This window comes from Amblyomma maculatum, chromosome 6 (genome assembly GCF_055883805.1).
Source record: "Amblyomma maculatum isolate TAMU_Amacu chromosome 6, ASM5588380v1, whole genome shotgun sequence".
NCBI classification, from domain to species: Eukaryota; Metazoa; Arthropoda; class Arachnida; order Ixodida; family Ixodidae; genus Amblyomma; species Amblyomma maculatum.
The window spans coordinates 129,792,695-129,820,630 of record NC_139349.1 but is presented as its reverse complement, the minus strand read 5'-3'; the positions used below and the strand labels follow the sequence as shown (position 1 = coordinate 129,820,630).

Sequence of the window (27,936 nt, the reverse complement as noted above, 5' to 3'; positions counted from 1 at the left end):
ATGTGATTATTTTATATATCCAAAAGGAAGGAAAAGATGTTTGCCTACGTCCCTGTCAAGCAAAATGAATAAAAGATGTGAAAAATGTGTATACCCAATGTCTCGCATTGCTAAACATACAGTGACCACAAGTTCAGCCAGGGAAACATACCTAGGTGGCGCTGCAATCACAGCAAAATGGGGTGTAGGCAAAAACTCAGTGTGCCTGCACAGCGCCAAGCGAAGCTGCCTTCAAAACCAGTTCGCGCGTACGAATATTCTGAAGCGTAAGCTTCGTTTGTGCGTAGAAATAGTTTTGTTTATGCCTGGGGAGTAGTTGAGCACTTTATCAGCCGATTACTTCTGGAATTACCTGGCAAAGAGCGCTGAATTGACTTCCTTTTCCGTGGCCTCAGCAGCGCACGGCTACGGTGGGCAACTGTAGTGACTGAGTTAAATAAAAACTAGAAAGCGCAATGTATATGAAAGATTAACAGCCAACATTGTGCCTACTGCTAGCGCATGCAAGGACGACGAATGAATGACTAGAAGTGTGTTTTTTATATGACGACTCTTAATGGGCTTTCTGATGCTCCAGGCACCTTCACTCTAAAGAACAATATATTACAGACAACTATAGCAAACTAGAAATCATATTTCTAGCTCTGTGTACCAGCAACGTAAGTCAGAATTTCACTGAATAAGAACTCAATCTTTTAGTTCTTTGTAACACATTCACCTACAGTGCGATCCTGTTCGATAAAAAGATGTTTAACGTGTTTCATTGTACAGACGTGGCCAAGGTCATTCACAGGTTAATAGATACATGAAGGCCTGTAAGAATGTTCTCCTTTTATTTGATTTTTTTGTCTTTAGGAGAGGTGCACGAACGAAAATGCAACGTTCTCCACGATCGCTTGTAGCGAAATTTGCACGATCTGTTAAGCTTTTTTTTAATATACTCTGAAACTGTTTATTCAAAATGTGTCATCTTATCTGCTTATTTTGCACTCCTCATAGCCGATTACTCTTTGGGACATTAAATTGCATGTACCATATATAGCATACTTAAATATATCCTGCTTGATCAGAGCTACGTTGTTTGTGGATATTTAATTCGTTCGTCAAAATCTTTTTTAATGACCTTCAAAAAGAAAGTTTTGAGAAATGACGCTGCATGACTTTGCCCAGATCCTAATGATGCTTGAAGAGTCACGTTGAAACTCGCGAAAGTGATATCAGAGAAAAGCTGCTTCACAAGTTCAGGTCTGTTTCGGCAATATCACGCTCGAGTGACCGGTGAAACTAACAGCAGTTACCTTCGCAGCAGCTTTTGTGTCCTTTTCTGTACGAATATATGCACAGGCATAAGTGAATGGACCTCACAGGGCGGCGTCTTAACTTGATATATACAACAAAACGTGCACGAGCTGCAGGCATTTGCTATAGCGCTATTCATCGTGCGGCCAAAAAGCAGTCACGACAATTAAGAGTTGCAAACGAACTGATGAAGTTTCAGTGCAGAATTGTGCAACGCACGTTAGTCGCGAAGGCAATCTGTCACCAAAGGGTCTACTTGTCGAGCTCAACGCTGCTGCCCATCGCTCTCGTATTTGTCCGACCGCAAGAAATGAGAAAACAGGTGCTATTTTCCTTTGTGTGCCTCGTGGCGCAACCAACCACACCACAGCTTGCAGGAATATTGGGAATCATGCCCAAAAACACGGCAAGCGCCGCGCATCCAATGCAGACAACCCGAGCTTTTGTCTACACCACGAGTCACTGCTTTCGCTAGTGCCACCCCATCTCCACTGACGTCATGGGCTGACGCTTGTCTATATATCCTGGCATAGCCGAGCTAAGATACTGCCAATGTTTTATTTGTTTGGTGCTAGGGATGCATATTCATTCCCTTGTGCCACTCATGTTTCAAATTAGCACATGCGATCACATGATTAAAAAATCTTGCATGCACTGCATGGAGGCCAAAAACGTTACTGGTGCTGACAGCCCACTGTTTTGTGTTATGCCGCATTTTGTCAGAGTGCACCTTCGTTGCAACACGTTTCTTTTTCTAAAAAATGGGCTATTTTATGACGCGTTTTTCCTAATTCTTGCACAAAAAAAGTGCTTGCGACTTTAGCGTTTACAACAGATGGCACCTCTTATGGCAAGTATTTTGTTTGTGACACGTTGGGGAAGGTTTTTGGATAATCTATGCAATGCTATGTAATAAAGCAAGAAGTTTGGCAGGCAAAATAAGTGGATACAGGAACGCTAAGTGGATTGAGCCTGCAGCTCCTTCTGCTGGCAGGAGTTGCAGCTTTCCAGCATAACTTGGATACTTGAAAGCGCAATATCTCCCGAGAGCCAGGATTCATTTGGTGCCCTAGTTCTTCCTTAGGCTTTCAGAATAAGTTAGTGTGATGACGGAGGTGAAAAGTGTTAAAATTTCCTCAATAGCGCAGATTGTTTCAGCTCAGTGCATCATCCAATTTATTGGACAGGAAAAAAAAACAGAAGTTTACAGTAGGCACTCGTAGCTTGAATTATAACTTGTCCACATTTGCTGGATTGTTAAGTTTAGTACATAAAACCAAAATTACATTGAAATTACATGTAAATATCAGAAACGACATTTATCTCTCCGGCAAGTAGATCAGCACCGTGATACCCTAAGAGGATAGCATAAGAGGTTAAGAAACATATAATATCGCACCAATATGGGCAAAAGCTAAAAATAGAACTGCAACAGGAAGCTATGCTAGTGAATCCAAACATAAATATCATTATCTTGAGGTCAAATCATGTCCAACATAACCAACTTGCTATAAACACAGGGCAAAAGCTAAAAATAGAACTGCAACAGGAAGTTATGCAAGTGGATCCAAACATAAATATCATTATCTTGAGGTCAAATCATGTCCAACATAACCAACTTGCTATAAACACAGTTTTCTTAATGCCTGTGGGGCCAAATAGACCACCTTATATAGACAACAAAAGGGCCTGCATATAATGTTAGCTCAGAAATGACCGGTAAAAAGAAAATTTGGGGAGAGTTGAGTTCTACCTTCGAGGATATGGTTGCAACAATGTTAATGGTTGCCGTTTGCCAGCTTCCCATGTGGATCCTCCTTAACGTGCGTACCCTTCGCCGCTCGTTTAATCGGTGACTTCTTAATTTGTGCCTCTTATATCTTTCACGTATTCATTAGCATATAGTCATAGCCTACAACATTTATACAATATATGCCGAATTTTTTTTGAGAACAGGGCCTTTGATGCTACCTCGTTAATACCATTCATTTTCTGAAATTTATCTGAAAAATATGTACCATCACGAGTAAAAGTGACAGAACCGTGCTTATAGCATGTACTGATATCACATCGATCTCCGTGCGGGCGCAACCTAACGAGGTGTTGAGAGTCGAGACCGATGCTGTCTGTCATCTCTCAAAGGCACATCAATGCAGTGCGTCAACTTTAGTACCAGGACTGCTTCGTTAGTAGGTGCCCACGTGTGGTTAGGTGAGATCTCGGCACGTGCTAGCAAGTTAAGTGTCTGTTAATTTTCGATACTATGTAACCACCTAAAACATCAAGACATACAAATGTATACCTGTACTGAATGAGTATGCGAAAAAAATTTGAGCAATAGTACTCTGCACCTTAAGAAACCGACTGGGTCTGTTCAACGTGTCATGTAACTGCATCTGGTTTGTCTAACACACCTTTGGTCAGTGTTCACTAAAAATAAAATGCCCTGCATGCAACGGTAGTGCAAAAAGAATTAGCAAAAAATTTACTTCTCACGTGTCATGAGTATGTGAAAAATTTAGCTCATGTGTCTGATTGTGCCCTTGAGTACTTTTGGAGCAGCCACACATGCTCTCTGGCATGGAAAGGAAAGTGTTTGGATTATGTATGTATATACCGAGGAAAGCATAGGATTGTTTATTTGTTTAACAGAAAATGTTTGTGTGTAATGTTTGCTTCTGTGCATACCATTGGGGGCAGTAAAGCACTGCCAAGACAAATTCTTGGCAGCTCGAGATGCATTAGCTTGATCACCATTATTACTAAAATAATGTAATGTTATTTAAAGAGCGTAGTTATCTACGCGATGACATGCTTCCTATTGCATAGCACAAACCTCTAGTGCATAGCTGCACTAAGTTGGAGACCAGCTTCTAAAGCTGTCTTTCATCCTAAGACAAGCTGCAGAGAGGATTCTTAGCCATTCACGCGCCACGGCAAATGGTTAAGGACTGGATGCCATGACATTGATAAGCATGAAACTACGAACAATGCCACCATTTTGGTAAATTCACTTTCTGTTGGTGACCAGTATACAAAATATAAAAAAAAAAATGGAATATTTATTTGGAAAAATCGAGAATTTACCTATTCTTGTCGCTATCTGTTTTAAACTATTAATGTAACGCTACGTGGACCTCGATAGATTCTGCACATTTTCACTCTATCTATTCTACGTTGAGCAAGTTTTCACATCAACAAGGCGAAAATACATAGAAAAAGTTTGGTCCCCACTGTCCACAGTTTGCGTCGTTCATATAAACGGGGGACCTTTTAACGGGACACGACTGTATGACTTGCAAACTAAGTTTTACTCAAAAAAAACAATTCCAGTGTGCAGAGTTGCATGACTCACAAGAGAAAGTCAAGCCCACCTTCCCTGCAAAAACGCTTTAATCAAGCCTGAAATGTACATGTGCATCAAGAAAAGTTTGCGCAGCACAGCTTCATTCAAGATTCCACGCAACATTGAAACCTTGCTCAGAATGACTCATCCACAAACTCCCAAAAATTGTATACTAAGAAAAAAAAAAGCAGCAGCAGGTCATCGCAAGGCCACTCCAGTGTAAGGCAGGTTTGTCTTGTAGTTTGCTAATGGCTTTCTCCTTTCTTTCCAGCCACCTGGAAAAAAAGATTAGCTGTGGTTTAGCTTTAGTTAAACCTAGTGTGAAGCGATAGCTCCGGCCGTGATGCGCGTAGCGCTTTTACATATATTCGAGATTGACGTCAACGATCGTGTCTCGCATCGCAGCTGCTCACGCATTAAGCTACTTCCCACATCAGTTGACCTTTGACCTTGACCTTTTGAGGGAACATTGCTACCCAGTGTTTGGTTGACCTTGAACTTGACCTTAAAGCTGTTGCTTAAGGGCATTGGAAGCACACGGTGACCTTGGATTTACCTTGTGTAGTGAAGCTACCGCTTCAAAAATAAAGGTAGCTGATAACAAAATGCTCCAGATAAACACAATATGAAACAATGGGGAAAGGAAAAAAAATTTACATTTCTGTAGTGGCTATGGTATGGTATGCAAAGGTTAAAGGGATAGTCTACTGACTTTTGCACTAATTTTTTTTTGTGCTTGATCGGAAACCTCCATCCCCAAATTAACGGACACCCGGTTGTCGAGCTGAGAAACACGGAAGAACCATTTATAACTTAAATTTTCCATATGGTAGCCTCGTTTTCCCAGTGGTAGTCCGCGTCTGCAAACACTGACGTTGTGGACACAACATACAGTTAGTATCGCAACTCTAAGCAGCAACATGAACACAACGGCTGCCACGCTGCTTAACTCGCGTGCAGAACGTGTCGTTAACTAAGATGCACAAATTTTGTTGAAAATATAACTTACAGTACCAAAATGGCTAAAAATAGATTGAAATGAATGAATAAACTAAAAAAAACGGTGACGTCCACCGCAGGTACCAGCAACCGTTTTGAACGCATCTTAAAAGCGAATCAAGGAAGACTAAAGAATAAAAGTAGCCGTAATTTATTGAAAGAGAAAAAAGTAGGCCGCTTCAAGATATGAACACAAATATCTGTGTGTATAATGCTGTGGCATAGTCATAAAATGTACTATATTCACTCCAGATGTTCCAAAGAGATGAGATGTTAGTAGCGATTAAAAGATACAGTACAATGCCACTATCTGTTAAAACCTGGCTTTCATGATCAATTTAAGATATAAATTCTTGCTTAAACTGCGAGCTCTTCCTTCAATACTGACACTAAGAGTAAGAATAGGCCAATATTTTTAAACTCTTCTCCAAAAAGTCCTTTTAAGAGAACACTAAGGACAACTGCATACAAAATTTGTTCTTACGAATAACAAATGTTTGCCTGTCTGTGGCTGTGTTGAGCTTTCTTTTTTTGTTGTTTTTGGCAGGGTCTCCCATGGAAATAGACCCTGTGTTGTCAGAACCCTCTTAACTACCAATAGTACATTCCAGCTTTGGCAGTACAAGCCTAACAAAAGACTGAGATTTCACCTTTTCCCTTAAAACAATCTGAAGCTGGGTTGCTGTCTGTACTTTTGGTCCGTAAGCGGCACCCAGCTACAGTAGAGTCATGATGACAAAAATCTCCCAATGTCGCAAAAATGCCCAAAATGAATAAAAACTCTCGATGCATAATTCACACAGGCCTGTTAATGGCTGACGAGATTTATTTACCGCCACGCGTCACCAGCTGCAGAGTGTAAATTTAAATTACAATTTCGGTGACGTTTAGGTGGTGCTTAGGCTTAGTGTCACGGATGGCTGCTATACTTTTTATCATTCAGAGTGGCATGCAAGAGTGCTGGAAATACCTGCGATTCAACACACTGCAAACAATACAATCTGGGCGAGGAATTTCACGAATTTCAGTGATCCCGAAGTTTGTTTCAATGAAACCATTGTCAACATGATAACCAGCCCCTTTCAAAAAGCAGCTCAAATGGTGACGCATGCCCTTACCCGCTTGAATTCACCCATGTTTGTAGTGTTGATTGGGCTGCCATAGATGACCAGGTAGTTGATGCGTGTGGTTTCCGTTCCAGTCTGGTTGTCTTTGACAAAGATCTGAAAGTGGTCGTCAATTAAAGAAGCAAACCACGTAACGGCAAACACAAAAAGGAGGTTTCATTTCATTATGAGTAGCTAATGCCCCACGTTTATGTTTAGAGGTGAAACAAAGGTTTGACTTGGTTCAACCGTCTGTACGCGAAGATGAATCAAGATTGTCATGGAACCAGTCTCACAAGGAAAATCTGACACGCCCGAAGCAATAAGGTAGAAAAAGAGAAAAATTACTGAAAAAAATCTACTCCGTCTGACAAAAAAAATCTGACACGCCCGAAGCAATAAGGTAAAAAAAAATATAAAAATTACTAAAAAAAATCTACTCTCCGTGGAGGAATACGATGCAAAATATTGAAAACCAGCGAGAACTGCTCCACTGCTCCATTCTGTTTTTAGTTCAATTAGCTGGGCAACATGACTCTCGTAGGAGTCAACATTGATGCACAGCTGATAAATTTTCACTCCTTGGGAACTGTGAAAAAAAAGGCTGAAAAATTTCGCGTCAAAAATCATTTTACGACGACTTCTAATTACCGGTATGGTGGAGGAAGGGGTCAGCAGTTTCTTTTATTACATCAGCATTCAAAGGCTGTACCATTGGCATGCCACGGAAGAAAGCGCGTTTGGACAAAGTCCAAACGTGAAACTAAAAGGCGAATATGGCAATAGAGATAGGAAAGAACAAACAAATGGCTGAATTAAGTGCTCCATTGGCATTAGCCTTCAAACGTAGGCCAAGCAACCGGAGCCGAAATCCAATCACAAAGTCGAAGTTATGTTACTATGTGCACTCTGTCCTGGCTTGCACACAATGACAACCACTTTGCCTGTCATAAAAAATGCAAGTTTTGATAACCTTATGAATGAACAGTTGGAGCTACATTTTAGTGGCAGGTCGTTAAAAACCGCTACTATTTTCTTTTGCTCGCCGTCCCTGTGAAGCCATACGCTTTACTGCTAGGTCGTTGGGTATTTCGGACTAAAGTACAGTGGATGCACGCTAAACGAAACCCGCATAAACGAAAATGCCTCTTACATGAAACAATTTAAAAACAAATAATTGGTTTCCTATAATATCTGTGCTAGGTAATGCTCGACAATTGAAACTCCATTTTGCATGCAACACGGATAAACGAAATCAAGCGAAACTGAACATATGCAGTATAGATATCGTCACTGTCTTTGTTGGTGTCGATATCTAGAATTCAGTCCAATCCAATTCCTTGCGCATTTCTTTTGTTGCTTTGACGCCATTTTGCACTGTGTGAGTTGCTTAAAATTGTTTGTTTCTTTTTACTTGCATGCAACATGGAGTCAGCTGCGAAGAAGCGTCCCCATAATGCATTATCTGTAAATGCTAAAATGAAGGTCCTCCAAGACTTGAAGTGTGGAAAAGAATTGAAGACTGCTATCGCAAACCGGCACGGCCTTCCGAAATGCACACTTTCGAAGATCATCAAGGATCGGGAGAAGATCGAGACGGCATTTAACAGCAGTGCATTTGCCCCGACAGAAAAGGAATGCGTCAGGCTGACCACAGGCAGCTCGAGAAGGCACTTTTCTTATGGTTTAGGCGTGCCAGAAGCTCGAAAATTCCAGTAAGCTGGCCTATTTTTGAGGAAAAGGCGAGAGAGATCGCACTTCAAACGGGCATAAAATTTTAAATTCAGTGACGGATTGTTAAGCCGTTTCAAGAAGCGCCACAGCCTTGTTATTCACACCATAGCAGGTGAGAGTGCCGCGGTAGACAAGGATGTTTGCACGGACTGGCGAGAACAGAAGCTTGAGGATGTCCTCGCAAATTATGAACACAGAGACATTTTCAACGTGGATAAGCTCCTTCCTAACAAGTCTCTAAGCTTTAAAGGTGAGAGATGCATAGGAGGAAAACAAAGCAAGGACCGCGTCACTGTGCTGGTTGGAGCCAACATAGACGGGTTTGAAAAACTGAAGCTTCTGGTTATCGGGAAAGCGAAGAAACCTCGAGCTTTTAAAGGTGTCAAAGAACTGCCTGTGCTTTACCACGCAAGTACCAAGGCATGGATGACACAGGCCATATTTTAAACCTAGCTGAGGCAGAGGGACGCCAAGTTCACAAGGAAAGGCAGGAAGGTTGTTTTTATTGTAGACAATTGCCCAGCTCATAGTGAGGTGCAAGATCTTAATTCCATTCAGCTGGAGTTCCTCCCTGTGAAGATAACAGCTATAGTCCAGCCCATAAAGCAGGGCGTCACTCGCTATCTAATGATGCTTTTTCGTCTCCACGTCCCGAGAAGACTGCTGCTCTGTATGGACAGCGACAAAGAGTACAGCATAGATCTGTCTGCCATTCACATTTTGGCTCATTCATGGGATGAAGTTGCCACAACTACCATCCAACGATGCTTCCATCATGCAGGCTTCACCATGGAAGCAGTAGCCACAGATCAGGAAGAAATTGCTGATGTTGCAGAAGCGCAAGATCTTTTCAGTCATCTGGCTCCTGGGTGTAGCACTGGCATGCTAACTATGCAGAATTATGAGGTTAATGATGATGTTGCTACCTGCCATGAGGACACACTATCCGACATTGTAAAAGAAGTTGAAGAAGCGTCTGGTGACAAAAGTGAAGAGGAGATAAGAATTGATGGCAACCAGGTCTGCCCAGTGTCAGTGAATGAGGTAAGCCAGGCAGTGGAGGTGCTTCAGCGGTACTTCCAACAAGAAGGCTGCTTAGAGCACACAAGCAGCCTTAGCAGGATGAACGCATATTTGGCGAAGAAGCGGCGCACCAGCCTGAAGTCAACCACTTTGCATAGCTTCTTTGGGGGTCGCAACCCTTAAATGAAACTGTCAATAAACGAAACATTTTTCATTGTCCCTGTCGAGTTTTGTTTAAAGGGAGTGCATTGTACACGACACAGTGGTGTTCCCTGAACTCTGAGCTGTTTCTTTGAACTATTAAACAAGTTTGGTGACAGATGATGTCGAAGAACGCTACAAACTTGCAGCTGCACGTGTGCAATGTGCAAAATCTGCAGAGAACATCAGCCCTACCACAGGCTCCCTTGTAGTTTAAACTTAATTTTATTTGATTAAACTTTCAACCTCCCTGCAGCCTTTGTCGCACTGCTGCTATATGAGGTTATTAAAATCGAGGGATCATTTTTCAATGCGTCCAAAATCTGTGACTCTCTTATGCCGTGCCACCACAAGAAATGTCCGAACAATCAAGCAGGTTTGAAAAAAAAAAGACAGGAGCCATGCCGTGCCACCACAAGAAATGTCCGAACAATCAAGCAGGTTTGAAAAAAAAAGACAGGAGCCCGGGAATTTCGGTCAGCAACTGTACAACTTACCCCAGGGCCTATAAACATAGGCACCACAACAGGTTAAAAAAAGTAAGAGAGACAAAGCCGGTGCAGACTTGGTGCAATGTTGGCAACCAAGAGGAGCATTTTGGTAGCTGTGTGAATAAGTGCAGACCGCATCTGTTGTTCCTTGGATACGTGCAAATACACAGGAGAGTCTACAGTTCTTGCAAGAAATGTGCTCCAGAAACTTCTGCGCACATTACTGCTGTTAACATTACCCATAGCAAAGCCAGCCAGAATGGACCACATGGTCACGACCCTAGCAAATAAGAGGCCCTACCAGGGACGTGTTAGTATTAGTCACTCAGCATTGATAAATACTGCATTGGTGACCCTTTCCTTAAGCTTCATTTGGTAGCTAAACCATTGGCTTTAGCCCTTTTTTTTTTTCTAGCTTCCTAGCCCAACGTGCTTTGCAAAGCGTGCCTGAGGAAGCCTTTTGCAAACTTGCCAATTCCACAGGCCACCCATGGTCATAAGTGTAAGGAGTGTAACAGTAGCATCAAAGCCTAGTATCACTGCTGTTATAAACGTGAAATCAGCAAGTGCAGATAGCACCACCACAGCGGGGCTATCATAAAAATTAGACTTGCACAGATAAATAAACCCTGCGGAAACAAAACTCTTATCTGAAAAAAAAAAAAAAAAAAAGTCACTCATCGCTGTCTGCCGTTTCTTGCTTTGGAGCAGCTTCAAAATTTTGTTCTCACAACCGACCCCAGGTACATCGAGCAGGTCCCACTGGCCCGCCTCCTTGCCCTCGAGACGTTTGTTGAAGTTGCAATCCTGCAATCCTCATCATCATCTCTCTCTTCAGGCATGTTACACACAGTCCAGACTATGGTGTCATCCGTTAATTCTTCGTGCATGATTAAAGGGACTGTGAAAATTTAATAAAGCTAGAAAATGAGCACCAGCAATAGGTATCCCATCAGCCCTCTCCATAACGCAAAAACGTTTACCGTATCGGCGGTCGAAAATAACTCCCCCCCCCCTCCTCCTATGGCACCCCTGTATGGCATGAAGTCGCTATGGCACCTCTCCGCACCCCGTACCACCAGTGTTAATTGGGAGTATCCAAGCTCAGATGATGTCATCAGGGAGGTGCTGCCTGAATCAGTTGCGAGTGGTTGGCAGGAGCACTCTTTAGAAATAATTAGTAAATCTTCTGGCAACTCCGGGTCTGGTGAGGTGTAAATTGCAACTTGCCCAGTAGCAAGGACTGCTTGCTCGAAGCAGTCCTAAATCACGGTTGCTCTTGTTTCCACGACGAAGCCATCACTCAAAGAGCCGCAGACAAACGCACTTCCGTGGAACACCTCATTTCGAGGTTCAGAAGCAGGCGCTGAACCAGCCTCCCTCGGTAACACATTTCACGCTTCGCAAGATGCCTTGGGTCCAAGTGCTGAATCACTCAGGTGCACGTCGCAGGAAAGCAAATGTCAGGTGCACGTTTGTACGTGTCATCAATATGATGGGCACATTGCAACTGTCCAAAAACAGGCACACAGACTCTTCCTGATGGCACGTCACTTTCGAAGGTGCCCGGCCCAACTTCTGAAGGTGGCGCTGGTCATCCATGACTTTAGTTTTGGCTGCAATTGCCCTAGCTTTTTGCTTCAGCTGACGAAAAGGAGTGAATGCTTGTCAAGAGCTGTACATATTGATGTACAAAAGAATCATAACATGTTTATTACTATGCTTGCCACCTAGGGACCTTTTCCTCTCAGGTCCAGCAATTTCAAAGGCAGCATCTGGTATAATAAGCCGGTTTCATCAGGAATGTAGATGCTGGAGGGCTCATACTGAGCTTTGATGTCTTGCATCACAGTTTTCTGTGTCCGTGCTGATCCCGTATCAGTGTCCCAAAAAAGCACCTAGGCAAAAATGGCTTTGGCAGGCCTGAACATGTACCTGATTTTCATCATTGTCAATAAATTATTAGTACTACTGCTGTTATTATTAATGATTATGTTATGTCATGTCTTGAAACGACTCCGTCAACTGGCACTTGCTAAAAACCAAGTGTACACAGCCTTCTCGACATCTTCGAAGGTTGGCGTCATCATTGCCTTTGTGACGTGCACACGCCCTACTCTCCAGGACAGCCGAGATGTGGTCTTTGGACTTCAAAGTCATGAACTGCAAAGAATTCCGAGCGCTTCGGCGATGGCTTTAGATTACTCTTGAAGCATCAAAAACTTTAGCTTTTTCGAAGAGACATCTTCTCAACAAGCCAGCTCATCAAACAATGCCCAATAGCAATATGGCCGTACCCACTTGAGCTGGTTGGCAACAGATCAAAACCCGCTAAACATACATTCATTTCGAACAACAAATAGTTCACAGTTATCATTGCCAGCCACTTGTAAACAAACACACATCAGTTTCTTAATCTGACAGCGTTTCGCTGTTGGTAGAAACAAAATGTACACTGAACTTTCTGAACATTCGCCGAGGTCTCTAAATATTTTGCTCCGTTGAGAATTTCGCACCTGCGGTTTTTGTTACTGCGGTGTTCGGCTGCAGTGATTCATAGAAGGACTGAAGTATTATATTTCCCTCTTACTAAAAAGAAAGGAAGAAAGAAAGGTTAAAAGTTGGGGCAAGGGAAAAAATCCTGAAGCCTCACCTGGAGGTTCTGGACGTTCTGGAACTTTACAAAGCGCAGAGGAAGGACAGCCCCCTCTTCAAGGTCTTTCCCAGTCAGCCTGCACAGTGCAAAGAGAGCACAAAAAGAAAGGAAGAAAATTTGAGGATGAAATTCCATGCAGAAAAAAGTATGCCTCATCGCACCATCAAGTCACAAAGGCCGTGTGGCCCAAGAGCGACCAATAAATGAGGCAGTTTTGCATGACACACAGAGGGAGTGAATTACAGCAATTTTTACCAACTTTGCGTCCAGAACTACCTCGCTGGCGCCGACAGCGCCACCTATGGCTCACTATGCAGAGTAGACAGTCAAGAAATCGTCCACTCCTCACAACCATCGACAGTGCCCCTCTTAAGAAGCAGAGTGATAATTTTTTGCTTTTAGTTTTTAGCTTCAGTGCTAGGACTAGCAGCGGCGTGGTTGTGTAGCGCGCCGTCACGTGTATCGCGTGTGTTGTCATGGTGGTGAACGCGAAGAGAACAGCTCTAATGTTGAAGACAAAGCTGGAAATGATTCAATGTGTAGAAAACAGTGAAAAGAAGTGTGTTCTGGCCAACTTGTTCGGCGGAACAAGTGCACGTCTTCGGCAATGTGGAGAAGGCACTGTACAGACTGTTCCTGGATGTTAGAGCTCGGGTCATCCGAGCGTCAGGACCAATGCTCCAACAAAAAGCGAAAGATATTGCCTTTGTCCTCCATGTTGAAAACTTCGTCACCAGCTCCGGATAGCTTCAAAGGTTTAAGGCTCACTACAGCATCGTCGGGAAACAGATATTGGGCGACCGTGAGATGGCTAACTGCGACAGCATAAAAACTTGGCCGGAGGAGGAGTGGCCACGAATCCTCACGACGTACGGGCCAAAGGACGTTTTTAAAGCAGATGAAACGGGACTACAGTTAAACCTGCTTATAAAGAAATTGTAAAATATTCGCGATTTTTCGTTACATCCAGGTTTTCGTTACATGCAGTTTTCGCGTGAGGACCCAAAAGGACAATGTAGAACGAAAACCAGATTAAGAATTGATGCAAAGAAAACCACCGTGAAAGTGTTAATAGTAAATTAGAATTATTCGAAGTCACAGAAGCGATGAAATGTTTCGCGATTGCGCTGATAGTGCGGCACGACTACGGCGGCAGCCTCCACCTCCTCTGCGGCTCGCGTGATGGGTCTACAATGGAGCGGGGAAGTGGGGGTGGAGGAGGAATCAGTCTGGGGGAGAGGGCGCGTTTTGGCGCCGCCGAGCGCGCTCGCCCACTACCGTTACCTAAGAAAACCGATTCTGCCTCGCGTCGCCAGCGCACTCTGCTGTTCCCGCTACCGATGCACGCTGCTCGCCCCATGTATTTTCTCTGTTACTTTTTGCCGCTTTTAAGCATGAACTACTGTGGTGCTATGTTCCGACAGCGAAAGCAGTGGAGACTGATGCGTCTGCCAAAGAGATACAGCATCGGCGCTGCAACGTGGCACGTTGTATCAACTGCAGTCTCTCGGTGCTATAGTAGGTGTTCCTCTCACTTAAGTTAGTGTTTTATTGTACTGAAACTTGCAGGGTTCTGCCAAATTTCCACTAACTTGGCACATAGCTAAGAGACAGTCGACACCGTGAGTTCGTTATATCAAGGTCAACCACCGTGACATGCTCGTTACATGACGTTTTCGAATATATGTACTTCAATGGTGGCGGCGCTGAGGAATTGAAAAACTTTGCTACATGGAGGTCGTCACATAGAGTTTCAAATGTATTACGGCAGATGCTTCAGCGGCGGACCCTTCACACATGTGGAGAGCCGTGCCATGGTGGCAAGAAAGGCAAAGACTGCAACCTGTTTTGCTTGCGCTAAACATGGATGTCACTGTGAAACTGCGTCCCCTTCGTAATCTGGAAATTTAGAGTAGAGTATGCTTTCAACAAGAAATGTTGGATGACTTCGTGAACTTCTCGCGAGGTGGCTGCACTCCTGAGACTGAGCTTGTGCGCGAGGGTCGAGGGTTCCTTGTAGATAACTGCAACGCGCACAACACGCATGTTGGCCTCAGTGACATTAAGGTTGTTTCTTCCGCCAAACACAACAGCCAAGCTGAGGCCCCTAGATCAGGGCGTCACCAGAGCTTTCAAAGCAATCTACAAGAGAAGGATGATCGACGCTCTTGTCGTGAAGCTTGGAATGAAGCAGGACTTGAAGATTGACTGTCTGGGAGCAATTCAGGTGCATAAAGCAGCGTGGGACATGTGAAAGGCGATACGATTGCAAACTGATTTCGGCACACAGGTTTTGTGGTACTGGCAGAGGCCTGTGCACCGAGTGATGACTGTGACAAACCCAACGAGCCAGAACTCCTACAGGCATCTTGCTTGAATACGGGTACGTCGGAACTAAAGTTGCAGGGCCACAACCATTCAACATGCCAATGTTTTTGGAGCACTGTCAATGCATGCGGGAGGCGTGAATGCATGCTGACAGCAGTGGCTACCAGTCCTCCACACTAATTTATCGTCTGTGGTGATATTGGAGAGCGCGAGATGACACGAAAAAAAGTGCACAGCACTTAGGTGCAAACGCTTTGGGTGATGCAGAGAAGGCTGCCTCCCGAAATAACAAGCAGGCATACGGCTTCACACAGAGGAGTTTTCATTACATTAAAGGAATTCTACATCAAATTTTAGGCGACCTACATGCAAGTGTACTTTGTACTCGAGGTTCTAACATTAGTGCAATGTAGGGGAAGGGACAGATGTGCATTTCCAGAAGGTGCCAAGCACCTAACAATATGGATGTCGCAGTCGCAGTCTTAGAGAAAAATCTTGCAGGTTTCGTTTTTTGTTGCAAATATTTTTCCTACAGCAACTGCGAAGCAAACCTCGCTGTGTTACAAATCCTCAGCATGTGACGAGGGCGTCGAACCAGAATTTTTTTGGGTTCAGCTCCTGAGATACATTCCGTCCCAGTTAAAAACCAGTTCAGCCCTGCCCGAACCAGTTCAAACGGGTTCAGAAAAAAAAAAAAAAAAATTTCTCGTCTATTTTATTACACCTGACTCTTGTTTCCTGTTCTAGTATGTAAGAAATGCTGAAAATTCATATAGTAGTTCCATTGTTTTTGTCATCAGATGTGACGGGCTCAACTTGGTTGTACAGACCTCAGCAAAACTTTTATAATGAGTGACCGACGATTAGAGCAGGATGGGACAAAAATAGTGATGATTTTCACTGGCACATAACCAACTAAAGCTGTCACGTACCAAAAGAAAGTTAAAAGAAAATAATGTTTCCTGCTGTGCTTTTCAGGTACACAAAATTTCGCATGCATTTTACTTTAGAATGAAACCTCTAAAGCCACATGTAAAACAATGTTTCGTCCAGCTCCCACTAAAGGACTCCGGAATAAGATCAAGGTCGAACCAAGCATAGCACTATGTAGAGTCGAACCCGTATATATCGAACTTTGGTTATATCGAACTCACGGAATATCCGATTGAAAATCCCATGTAAAAGTATAGGAAAGCCGCGTCATATATCGAACTCAATTTCACTGGTCGTTCGATATATCGAGCTCCGCACCACGCACTAGAAAGTGTGCCTTCTCCAAAGACGATCGCATCGCATCACCCTCGGCCGTTTGCCACGTGACGTTTGCAAGCCATGTGCGCGAATGAACCAGAGAGAACCGGTGGGAACGAGAAGGGAAAAAGAAGGGAAAAACACGATAGAGCAAAGCGCAAGGGTGAGCCCATACTTTTGCCGAGCTATCTCTCTCCTTCCTCTTTCCCGGCCTTCATTCGCAGTAGCACGGGCTACGCATGCCCCAAGCCAGCTCAGCCCGTTTTTAGACAGAGCGTCGGACACTTTCTCCAGCGTGTGTTGCGAACCCTCTGCGTGCGGCGGCTGATGTGGCTATGGCGCCTGGAGACGTTAGGAAGCGGCAGATCTCTCTCTCTTCTGTTTGTTTGTGAGAGTCGTCCATTCTTATCGTTGTGCTGTACACGTGGCGTAGCGTAAGGTATGGCGGCTGCGGACGTTAGGAAGTGGCAGACTTTTTTTTTTTTTTGCGGGAGTCGTTTATCCTTGCAGGTATGAATCAACGAAAGCATGCGGTCAGCTGTGATCATGACACTGGCTTTTAGCATTTTTCGCTTCAAACAGCGTTTAGCTATCACGCTTTCCAATTATTTTGTGGCAGTGGACTACGCCCGCCCCAAGCGCAGCATGATAAATAGAACCAGGCTTGTGCAATGAAGCCATCACGGGCACTCTGCCAAGTTCACTCCCCGCCGCCCCAGGAGCTATCAAAAGATAAACACGCTGTGACGTTCGTTATCGTTGGGCAGCATCTTGGAACGCTGCCTGTATTTTATCTGATGCGTTATTTCTCTGCGACATGTGACATTATGTATTGTTATAGTGTGGTGACATTATGCATTCATCTTTCTTTGCTTTAATTCTTGTATAAGTTCTACGCGCTTTTGTTTGATTTGTGAGGTTTTAGTTTATATTTTCTTCTCTTCATTGGTAGTTTTACGAATGTATAAGCGATAACTAACTTTCTTCATGTTTATTGTAAAGTTCCTTCTTCTGATGTCTCTAACTTTGACGATTGAGTGCCTTCAACCTATGTACTTTTTCCACTGGACCCTTTACTAGCCGCTGGCTATGGGTCCAAGCAGTGTCTGCCTATTTTTCTGTAGCGCATCAAAAAACAATTAAAAAAAAAAAAATGAGCTGTAGATGAGAGGACCGAAACCGAGTGGGGTGCGCCATCGACATGCAAGCGAAAATGCTGGCGATTTTTGCCGCGGCAACCTTGTTTTGAGCTGCCGCGATGGCTCGAGCTGCCAGAGGAACACAGTTCCAGCAAGTTGGAAATTTTTCGCTCTGTCGCTGCCGCTCGTCGCTGAGATCGCTCAATCGCTTGCATGTGTGCAAGCTGGCCTAATGTGTTTTTTTTTTTTTTTTCTTTTTTACAAATTTTCGGTGCAAAAGTGGAGAGTGGGTTCATTATTGGAGTCGCTTGATTACGCGACAAATATGGTATCGTTTTTTCGCATCGTAAGCGCCATCACAAGCCGATTTCTGTATATAGAATTATCAATATATCGAACTATTTCGCTATCCCCTTTGAGTTCGATATATCCGGGTTCGACTGTATATACCAGACACTGGTGCTTTCAGGTGGTAACATGTTTTCCTTTGTTCTTATCCTTTTGCGGGTGCTATTTTTCAATATAGCTGTGATGTTTGTGGTGTGCAAAGGCACTTTTGAAATAAAAAGAACAGCACTTACAAGCAGCGATAAAGGAAAAAATAATGAAGGTACATTGCCAGCAAATGTGAGTCATGCCTTTGCAAAGAGGGGCCTGAGATACACGAAAATTACATTTGGCATACAAAAAGAACACACCTTGTGAAGAAAAAAAAAAAAAGCACTCTCTATAGCACATACTTAATGCATGCATGACATAGAACATGATGGATAAATATGCGGCAAACATTTGTAATACGTACCTGCATTTTCCTTCTGAAGCGATACTTAGAGCATTCTCATTATTTTCAGTGTTTCGATCCAAATAACCTCGTATGGAAAACCATCTTGAGATGGGACATAGACAAAATTAAATTAGAAAAAATACTCGTCTTGCTTATTCTGAATTCCATCTTGGAGGCTGGCTGTTTTTTGGCGGCTGGAGCGAGGAATGACTGTAGTTCCTTGGGAAAGAAAATGTTCTAAACTTCAGAAACACCTGTCACGGACATTACAATATGCACAGATATTACATGTGCACGCACGGTCGACATGTCCAACCCTCCTGGCTCATTTTACTCTTCGTCACTTGATGAGGCGGCGGGATCGCAGCCGTATAGTATAGAATCTCTGTTCGCCTCGATATCTGAATAATCTACACTCGCACTGACACACTTCTACATTAAAACTGTCGATTTCTAGCATCTTTGCATGCCACCAGCTCAGAACCCACAGATGGGACAGCTGAAGTGATGCAACTATGGTACGCTGGGAGCAGGGCGCTGCGAAACATGGGAAGGCAGCCAAGTGGCATTTGGAGTGTGCGTGGGTACCAAAACAAGAAATAATTGCACTTTCTAAATACAATTTTAGCGATTTCACACAAGGTCACAATGGTATCTGTGCAGTATAACCTTTCTAAGTAAAAATAGTGCGTGTTTGTTTGCCGAATAATTTCTAATACATGTGCTCATTCTGTTTATGTTGGACTGTGCAGCCCATTTCACTCAAAATAGTACCGTATTTACTCGAATGTAAAGCGACCGCCGATGTAACGTGACGAGCGACTTTGCAAATTGCCAAATAGGAAAAAATAAAACATTGAATGTGATGCGAGATAAGCGCATGAAAAAGTACCCTTAATAGACATTGTGGCCCTTGCAGTCTCATCAAAAACGTTCATTCCTCGTCGGAAGCCTTTGCGGACAGGTCACATTTAGAAATCTGCTCCCGCTGCATCCGCCACCCATGTATGGTAGATTAGTTAACGTCTAGGTGTCAAGCTGCCAGAGAACTCCCGATTTCTTCTGCTATCAGAACAGCTTTTCTTGTGAAGTGAGCGTCATACTGTGTACGGCGCGTTGCCACCGTGCGAAATGTGATAACAGAATTAACCGCACTAATCTACTGCGAAAGATGCAACAAGCGCGCGATAAAGGTGACAACGTGATCCTGAGCCTACGAGCAAAAAGTGCAATGTTTTGACTTTAGATGGATTGGGATATGGCTTCCCTGGCACCCGTGAACCTCGCGTTACATTCGAGTAAATATGGCACTCGGAAGAAAACCAATATGCACGTAATGCCACAGCCACATGCTGCCAAAACTCACGTGAGCGTTTGCACAGCCTCCATGCCGACCGCCTGGTCGAATCCTAGCGTCTTCGGCTGGTTGATGAACAATTTGACAGTTTTAGGCCCCAGGGCTGGACAAGAAGAGAGTGGAGAGCATGAGTCCGCGCGATGCTGCCGAAGGCATACAATTCGACACAGGCAAACACCAAATTTTACCACTATGAAGAAACGTACAGAGAAAAACACTACTTCTTCCCAATGCCACAGATGAATTTTAATTTTCAAAGGATATGCCTATTGCAGCAAGCTTAATTATGTTTCCACAACCATAAGTGAAATTCGTGTCGTGGAGAGTAATGTGCAAGCACTCAAATGGGGGACGATTTCTTCAATGATTTTGCTGTTGCTGACTTTGCCTGCTTGAGAATCTTCTCTGTCTAAGTTTGCTCAAAACAAGTTCCACTCTGGTGCCCTTTCACCATCAGCAGACTTTCGAGCGTTTTCTTACACAGAAATGGGCGGAACTCCATTCAAGTTTTGTTCACAGTACTGAATATTCTCTCACATGCAGCATTGCTGCGGGGAATAAAGAGGATGCCCAGCATAACGTTGCAATTCTGTGGAACCTCAGCATTCCGTCGACACTTCGAACATTTCTTAATTGTGACCACTGCAATTTGCACATTGACTCAGGACCTGGTCCGCTTGCAAGTTGGCAAACTCGACTTCAAGTGCGTCGATTGCATCTTCTCTTGATTCCCCGCTCTGCTGGGGTAGAACAGCAGGGAACTCCAGAATAAAATGACATACGTAGCTGAATGAAGCAGTCTCGAGAACTTGCACTTCTAGCGGGAATTTGTGGCGAATGTAATCACACACTGCTCTCAAGTACAGCCACACAGCAGAGAAGAACTGCTCTTTCACATTTATGCGCAGCGTCGCAATTAGAGTAGGTTGTGCTGCCAATGACTATGTCTTCATTTTTTTTTTTTGCTGTTCTCTGCAGCTCCATAGTCAACTTCCAGCAATGAATGAAATCTCTTGATAACACCTGGGCGCACAAATCTAGTCAGGAGATCCTCGAAAATGTAGTTCAAGAGGCTCCTCAGCACATGAATCTGAGAAGCTTGTGCCTGAAGAAGGGACTTTGACTTCTCGAAAATCGGTACAATATTCAGGAGAAAAAGGCAGCATGCCCTGCTTAGCTCCGATGACAAAAAAATAAAACAGGCGCTCTTCACGGGTCATTTGGCTGGCTTCTCTGGATTCCTTGGGATAAAGTTTCAGGTTTTTCACTTGAGGCTCCAGAATGAGCTCCTTTTCTCTTTGGCGAGTGTTCATCACCATCCGTGCTTTTCTTCCCGAAGCCTACAGCAGTCTTGAGAAGGTGAGTAGCGCACTTTGGGGTCAGCACAGGGTTCTTGGGGGTTTGTGAGGAGGTGCTTGTTGCACCGCTTTGTTTCTGCTAAAAAAAAGCTAAACAGTGGTTTCCACTGGTCTAGCAGCCTCTTCAAACACTTCCCCAATGACAGCCAACATGTCGGCGAATGTTTCAACATCTTTCTGACCTCGACATCATGAATCTTTTGAAAGTCTTTAAGCCGATCTTTTCGTTTCGAAACTTTTTTTCTGGGTAGAAAAAGATGTCAATCAATGCTTCATCAACCTGCACAGGAAGACATGAAGCTCCTTTTTTGAGCGGCCAAGTTGATCAGATGGCACGGGCAGCCAATCCCTATCAAACCTGGTTGAGTCTCTCAATACAGTAGAAACACTTTTTCTTGCCGATCACGACATTGGCAATGTCCGAACACATAGCCAGCAGGTTTCCAACAGGCAAAATTCCGGAAATTTATCTCGTCCAGAACCAGACTTCCATCTTGTGACCCGTCGCTTCCCCTTGGATTGTCCCCAGGCAAAGAAGGCGGCTTTCGACTCTATTCGCCTCTTTAACGAAATATGTCACAACGATAGCATAGAGATGCGTGTCCCTATTATTACAGTCACCCACAGCGATTGAAAATATTTGCCGTTTCAGGGCATGCAGCAAAGGAGCCTCCATGTCGGCGGCCATTTCCCCAACAATTGATGTCGTCTTTGTTTGTCCACAGGCGTGGCGTTTCGCTTCTTTGCACTTGGGGAACATGTTCCGGAAAAGCGGTCCGGCATGATCGCTGACACTCAGCGGGATGTTGTAACTAAAAACTCCGTGAAGAGGCCTTCTGCACGAATCACACCGAAGTCATCGTTGCTGCGTAGAAAACTTTCTGGGCTTGACTGGCTGCCTGCGGCTCGCACGTACCCCTGATGCTTTTTAGAACCGATGTGGACCTTGATGTCAGACTTGCCACCATGCGAAATGTTCACGTTACAGGTGCACGTGATGCAAAATCCAAACTTCTTCCATTTCTTCGACGGCACGAAGCACAGAAATTCTGCCGTATACAATTTCAAAAATACTTGGAAATACCGGGGCTTCGAGCCCACCATTGCACTGCGAAGCCGCTACAGCTAAGACACCAAGTCGCACTCCGCTGGACGAAGCAGCTAGTCGCACAAAGGACAAGGCCAACACTGAAGTAAAAGACCACAACCGGCGCGTACAAAAGCAACAGCGTCAAACAGGCATGGCAACAAGTTTGCAGAGGTGCTATCGAGCTTTAAATATGAATCAGCGGCCCCCCCTAGTAGACGACAGAAGTCACTACAACCTTACCGCTGCTGATAACGATACTATGAATACATGCTGTCCTCTCGTGGCAGCGCAAGATACCAGGGTGTAGTTTTAATCGATTTTCACATATTTTTTCCCCCCGCAAATACAATATTTTCCGTAAAATTTCAAGCAAGATTAGTAAAATCATAAGACTGGTCGAAATCCGTACATTTTACGGAAAATTCGGAAGAGTTGGCAGGTATGCAGTAAGCCCCACAGAGAAATCAGTGAGCAATGTAATGAGCTGCAGATAATTGAATGCCGCTATTGCCTCACGTGACAAAATTCTTGTTGCACATGACACACAGTTTTGCCTAATGCAAGAAGAAGGGAAGTGCCGGCGAGCGCTTGCTCAAACGTGAGTCATTCCGTCAGAACAACTCACTGCAGCCATCAGCTTTGTCAGTGAGTTTGTTGCTTATAAAGTTTGTCAGTGTCGGTTCCCATCTCACTACAGCTTGTTGGTTTACTCATCGCCAAGCGTGAACGCGGAGGTTGTTGTGCCCAGTTTACGCTTTTTTGCCGACAAGTAACCATTGCGCCGCAATTCAAAATGTTTGGCCCTTTAATCCACTGCATGTTTTTTCTGGTGAGACAAAATAAAATTTAGCTTTGTCATTTTGGCTATGCCCCAAAAAATCTAACATAGATTATAATGCCCCGTAGGCTGCTATTTTCATCCAACCCCCTTCGGTGTAGATTTCATCTTCTACATACAGTTTCATCCTCTCTCTATATAATACCCTCGCACAAGGGCCCTTAGGGGTATCGTAAATAAATAAATAAATATATCCCCGAGTTTTGCAGAAAACTTTGCTTTGACTTTAATAACTTCGTTTCTTGCAAACACTGCAGTACCGCCTCTAAGTGTGTCACAATGAGCTTTTAACAGGGAATATGAATCTTAGAGACAGGAAAAACCATAAGATGGAGAAAAGAAAGTGAGGAAAAAAAGAAGAGAAAAATAGAGGGGAGAACTTGCCACTTGGAGCTTGAAATTTTATGGAATGGAGCTTCACAGGTTGCTGGAATCCCAGAGAAATGATGAGCTGCAAAGAAACGACCGAGGAAAGACATTGGGGACAGACAAAGCTATGAGCAGGCAATCATCAGAAAGCCTGTCTACACAATCAAAGTATGATCAAGAATATCAAAATCGGATAGGTAAAAGAAAGGTGGGTACTGAGACATGCGCAGGCTCGGGTGCTCGGGGGAACCCAGTTTGAGAACCCTTGGCACACACAAGGTCTCCAGTCTATCAACTTCATAACCATGCCTGTTAAAGGTTAGTCGAGAGCGGCAGCTCTACGCAGGATGAACGTAACAATGAAATTCCACATGTAGAGGAGCCTAGAATAATACAAAGGAGAAAATGGTTGGTTTGGTTTGTGGGGTTTAACGTCCAAAAGCGACTCAAGCGACGAGAGATGCCGTAGTGGAGGGCTCCGGAAATTTCGACCACCTGGGGTTCTTTAACGTGCACTGACATCGCACAGCACACGGGCGCCTGGCTTTTTGCTGGAGGCAAAAAGCAGCCGCCGAGGCCAGGATTCGATCTCGCATCCTTGGGGAACAGTAGTCGAGTGCCGTAACCGCTGCGCCACCCCGGCGGGGTCGCAGCAGAAAATGTGATACAGCATCAACAGAGGTAAGAGAATAGGCATGCATACCCAAGACTGCTATTGTATCTCTATCTTCTTTCACACAGTTTGTATTGTGCTAAAATATTTGTGTTCCCTTCAAACAAGAAGGCCAAACCAAAGTTACAACTTCACAATATACTTGCACGCACTAAAAATGTCTACAAGCATCACATGATTGAATTGTACAAAATTTCATTAGCATTACGTTGCTGTTTATAAGGTAAGGACAGCATTTAAGGCTGAGCTACATGTACGCGAAAGCTCACGTGAAGGCGGCAAGCGTTGCGCGAAGACTTTGCGTGAACAGAAATGCACGTGTCGCTTGGCTCGTCACTCAGATGTGCCGAAAATTAAAATTTTGCTCGTTGGTCCAGAACTGCATGCATGATCAGCCAATAGCATGAATGCGTCACCACCGCTAATTTCGCACACTTTTTTTTTTTTTTTAAGTGTTGCACTGTGCATGTGCATTGGCGCATAAATTTCATGCTTCGTACGAACAATAGTGAATGGCCATGGATTCAACAAGCGCCTTGTCGAAAAAAAAAAAAGAGGTCACGTGACTAACCGTATAGTGCAAGTTAACGTTAAGCTTCAAATTCAACTTGGTGCATTACAAATGCAATTTATTTTGCTCATCACAAAACACATACTTCAACTTTTGCGATAGTTATGAGTGCTGTTGCATTTGCAAACAGTCTTGCGATGTAGTACTATGCCAGCAACATAGAGCATCATCACTGCTTCGCGTTTCCATCGGTTCATGCTATCGCGAACACATACCTTCCCCATTAGACGACTGAGCGAACAATGATTGCTTTCGCCACACCACCTCGTTACGTCGCTCTCTTTTTTTCGCTTACATGTAGCTCAGTCTTCAAAGCAATAACTGCAAAAGGCAACAATGTATTTTATATATGACAGGACAACTACTATACACTGTTGTCTGTACTAACCAGACCTAGTTGTTGGCACACTGCATGAGGAAAGCATTTCCTCTGTTTCAAGCACACTACTAAACACATATTGGATCATCTGACATGCTGCTATTATAAAAGCCCTGGTCTACAAGCTTTGAGTGGTGTTCACAGTGACAGTCGCGCATCCTCTTGGCTCACTTAATGACATGATTTGGCCGCAGTTCACCTCAAGAACTATGCGGACAAGGTTATAATCACGATCACTTACTCTTAAGGGTAACTGTTGAAGATAACTCTTACTTAAGGGTAACTCTGGCCAAAGAGTGCACTAGGAAAAGGTATTTTTGTTTGTACAAGACGAGGTTTTCGAGCATTACACACTAGTCAAGCTGAGCACCAGGCCAGAGAAAACCTTGGTCCTTTGCGCACTTGTTGGGAGTCCAGTGAAACTGATGATCAAGACCCACACTTACAGCACTTAAGTCAGATACCCCAAATCACGAGGCCGTTACTCCGATTTTACATGACGTGATGAGGTCGTGTGGAACAGTTCAAACACGTGCTAATTGTTCAAAAACAAGTTTTCTCTTTGCTATCATTTTAAAAACGGATTAGAAACTCTTAATTTTTTCCTACTCCAAGGCCAAGCCACCATAAGGTAACATATAGCAACGGACTCCAGGCTATTTTCAGTCATTTGAGGTTTAAGGTGGATAGAAACCGTAGCATATGAGTGATCTTGCAGTATGTCACGACTGAAAGATAACACTGAACCTACAGGCAATCTCATCCACCTACCCAATGTTCTAACACCTTTGCCAGGCTCGCCTTCTTTTGAAATATACTCAGACATGCTTAGCAATCATCAGTTCTCTTGCCTTTGCCCTACATTTCCTGCCCATGTCTATACTCCTTGATTTCGACTAGAATAAGAGACTTTTAACAGAAATTGTCCACAGTGTCATCTCTAGAATTTCATTTTTACTGTCTTAGCACCGTAGTCCTCTTTTGACAAAAGAAGGCAAAATTAATGCGAAGCTTCCGTTTTCCATGCAACCTCTGGGCCCAGAAAACCCTCCACTGGCAAAAATTCGTCCCTAACCTATGACCTAATGACCACGGTACACATCTGACCACTGGAAACCCAAACTTCAAATATGCAATAAGACAGCAATCAAAGTAAAAGCTAAGTGGTTAATGGCTTTATGCAGATTAACGTACCAAAGCAAATCAGGCTATGTCAGACATCGTAATAGACAGCTCCGGAGTAATTTTGACCACCTAGCTCATAGGTGCACAGAGAGCACACAGTACACGGGCACCTGGCTATTCACCTCCATTGAAACACAGAGCCACAACCACTAAGGCAGATTTGTTGCATCTCATTACTTAATTGCCTGTGCTCCCCTTTTATTTTATTATCAGCAGCAATGTCGCATACCTGCTCATCACAGTCAGATTCCAAGTAACCATCTCCCGAAGACAGGCATCCGGCAAGAGGGTGGTCGTCGGACTCGTTTAAGCACTCTTGTGCGCTCCGATCCAGGAATGTTGACATGTCAACCTAAAAAAAAAAAAAAAAAAAGGAATATGGATTAAACAGTTTCATATTAGACAATATACATACGTCAACATTTCCAGTTTCAGGTAGCATGCAGCCAGGCATAGATGGTAGCATTACAAACACTGGCGGAGACAAGAAGACTACGGCCACAACAGAGATGGGAAAACTGCTGATCTCCCAGCTGTCGTTCCTTCACATCTCCAGTGTTGAATGAATGAAGTAGTCAATCACAAATAACAAGCTACAGCACAAAAGCTGTACTGCAAACTGACACACAAATTCCACATAAGTGAGCACTGAAGTAAGGTGATCCTCATCACTAACAAGTCACAAAAACGGCCTGGTTCATGCTCTGACCCAGGGATGCGAAGGCATGTTAAAGGGCATGACTTGGAATAGTGGGCGTGAGAAACACTCAAAATCAAACGTGAGCTTGGTACTTGCATGGCCATGGACCTTCTCACTGGTTGCCCCCTCCGGTGGCTCGGAACTCATCAGCTCCTGGATCTTGGCCTCGAGAGTGGCCGGGTCGGCACCCCGCAACGTGGTCAGCTTTGCCTTGGCCCTGAAGAACACGAACGTCGGCACCGCACTCACGCCGTGGGCGGCGGCGATTTCCTGACACTGGTCAATGTCCACCTTCAGAAACACTGCCTGGGTGTACTTGTTGCTGAGCGACTCGAACACTGGCGCCATCCTCTGACAGGGCCCGCACCTGCGATGGAACAATGTAGACGTCAGGGACCAACCACTGTTGACAACGACGACGATACAATTATTCGGACGAGAGTCGATTCTCAGAGCAGGCGCAGTGGTAATGATGGCAGCATAGGGCCATCACGAAAGGACAAAGGTATGGGCAAGGGGTGTCAGAGGCTGGTCAGTGCGTAGAGAAAACAAACGCTGTGACTAAAATCATCCCCTCTGAAAACAGCGGAGGCGAGAAGCACTGGTTCCGCTTTTGTAGCCAAGCGCCGATAATACCAATTTTCAGCTGCCATGCCGTCACAAAGCGAGCGCCTTAACACGCTCTTCCAACCCAGAACTGAAAAAAAGAGAACGGTAGTTGTAAAGTCCATTAATCAGACGGCAAGAAATCGGAACTTCTGAATCTTAATGATCTTTGAAGGTAGCAAAACTAATTCTCAAATACAAGAAGCGCGAATGATGTCAGCACTTTGGGCGTCGTGGTGCAATGGCCAGCCAGCCCGGGTGACAAAACTTCTCACCAGCTTGCAGTGAAATCGACAACCACAAGGCTCGCTCCTGAGTTGGCTAATTCCGCTTGAAAACGAGCATCGTCAGCTATTTGTTTCACAGGCATTGTTTCTCACTGGCAATCACAGCACAGTACGAATGGAACGTCGAGGCAACCGGCAGACGTTTCACAGAACGCGGCGCTGCTGT

The 27,936-nt window shown here is 44.2% G+C and overlaps 1 protein-coding gene across 1 annotated transcript; it reads right to left on the bottom strand.

Annotated features, from left to right (window-relative positions):
• Positions 1-4,674: 4,674 nt before the first annotated feature.
• On the bottom strand, positions 4,675-27,936 carry Txl (Thioredoxin-like). Its single transcript, XM_084607376.1, has 8 exons — positions 27,759-27,936; positions 26,974-27,244; positions 26,407-26,529; positions 23,385-23,451; positions 19,724-19,817; positions 12,853-12,931; positions 6,763-6,867; positions 4,675-4,920 (listed from the first exon to the last, which is right to left on the bottom strand). The coding sequence occupies exons 1-8, from the start codon at positions 27,851-27,853 to the stop codon at positions 4,891-4,893; spliced, it is 864 nt and encodes a 287-aa protein (XP_084463502.1). The 5' UTR covers positions 27,854-27,936; the 3' UTR covers positions 4,675-4,890.

Bases quoted from the DNA above. Each gene is read 5' to 3' on its own strand.
- Txl (XM_084607376.1), bottom strand. From the start codon at position 27,853: ATGCCTGTGAAACAAATAGCTGACGATGCTCGTTTTCAAGCGGAATTA. The intron at 26,530-26,973 runs GCAAGTACCAAG...TTTTTTTTTTAG, and splicing joins GTGAGAAGGTCCATGGCCAT to GTTGACATGTCAACATTCCT. The intron at 12,932-19,723 runs GTGAGTTTTGGC...TGCACTGTGCAG, and splicing joins GAGGCTGTGCAAACGCTCAC to GCTGACTGGGAAAGACCTTG.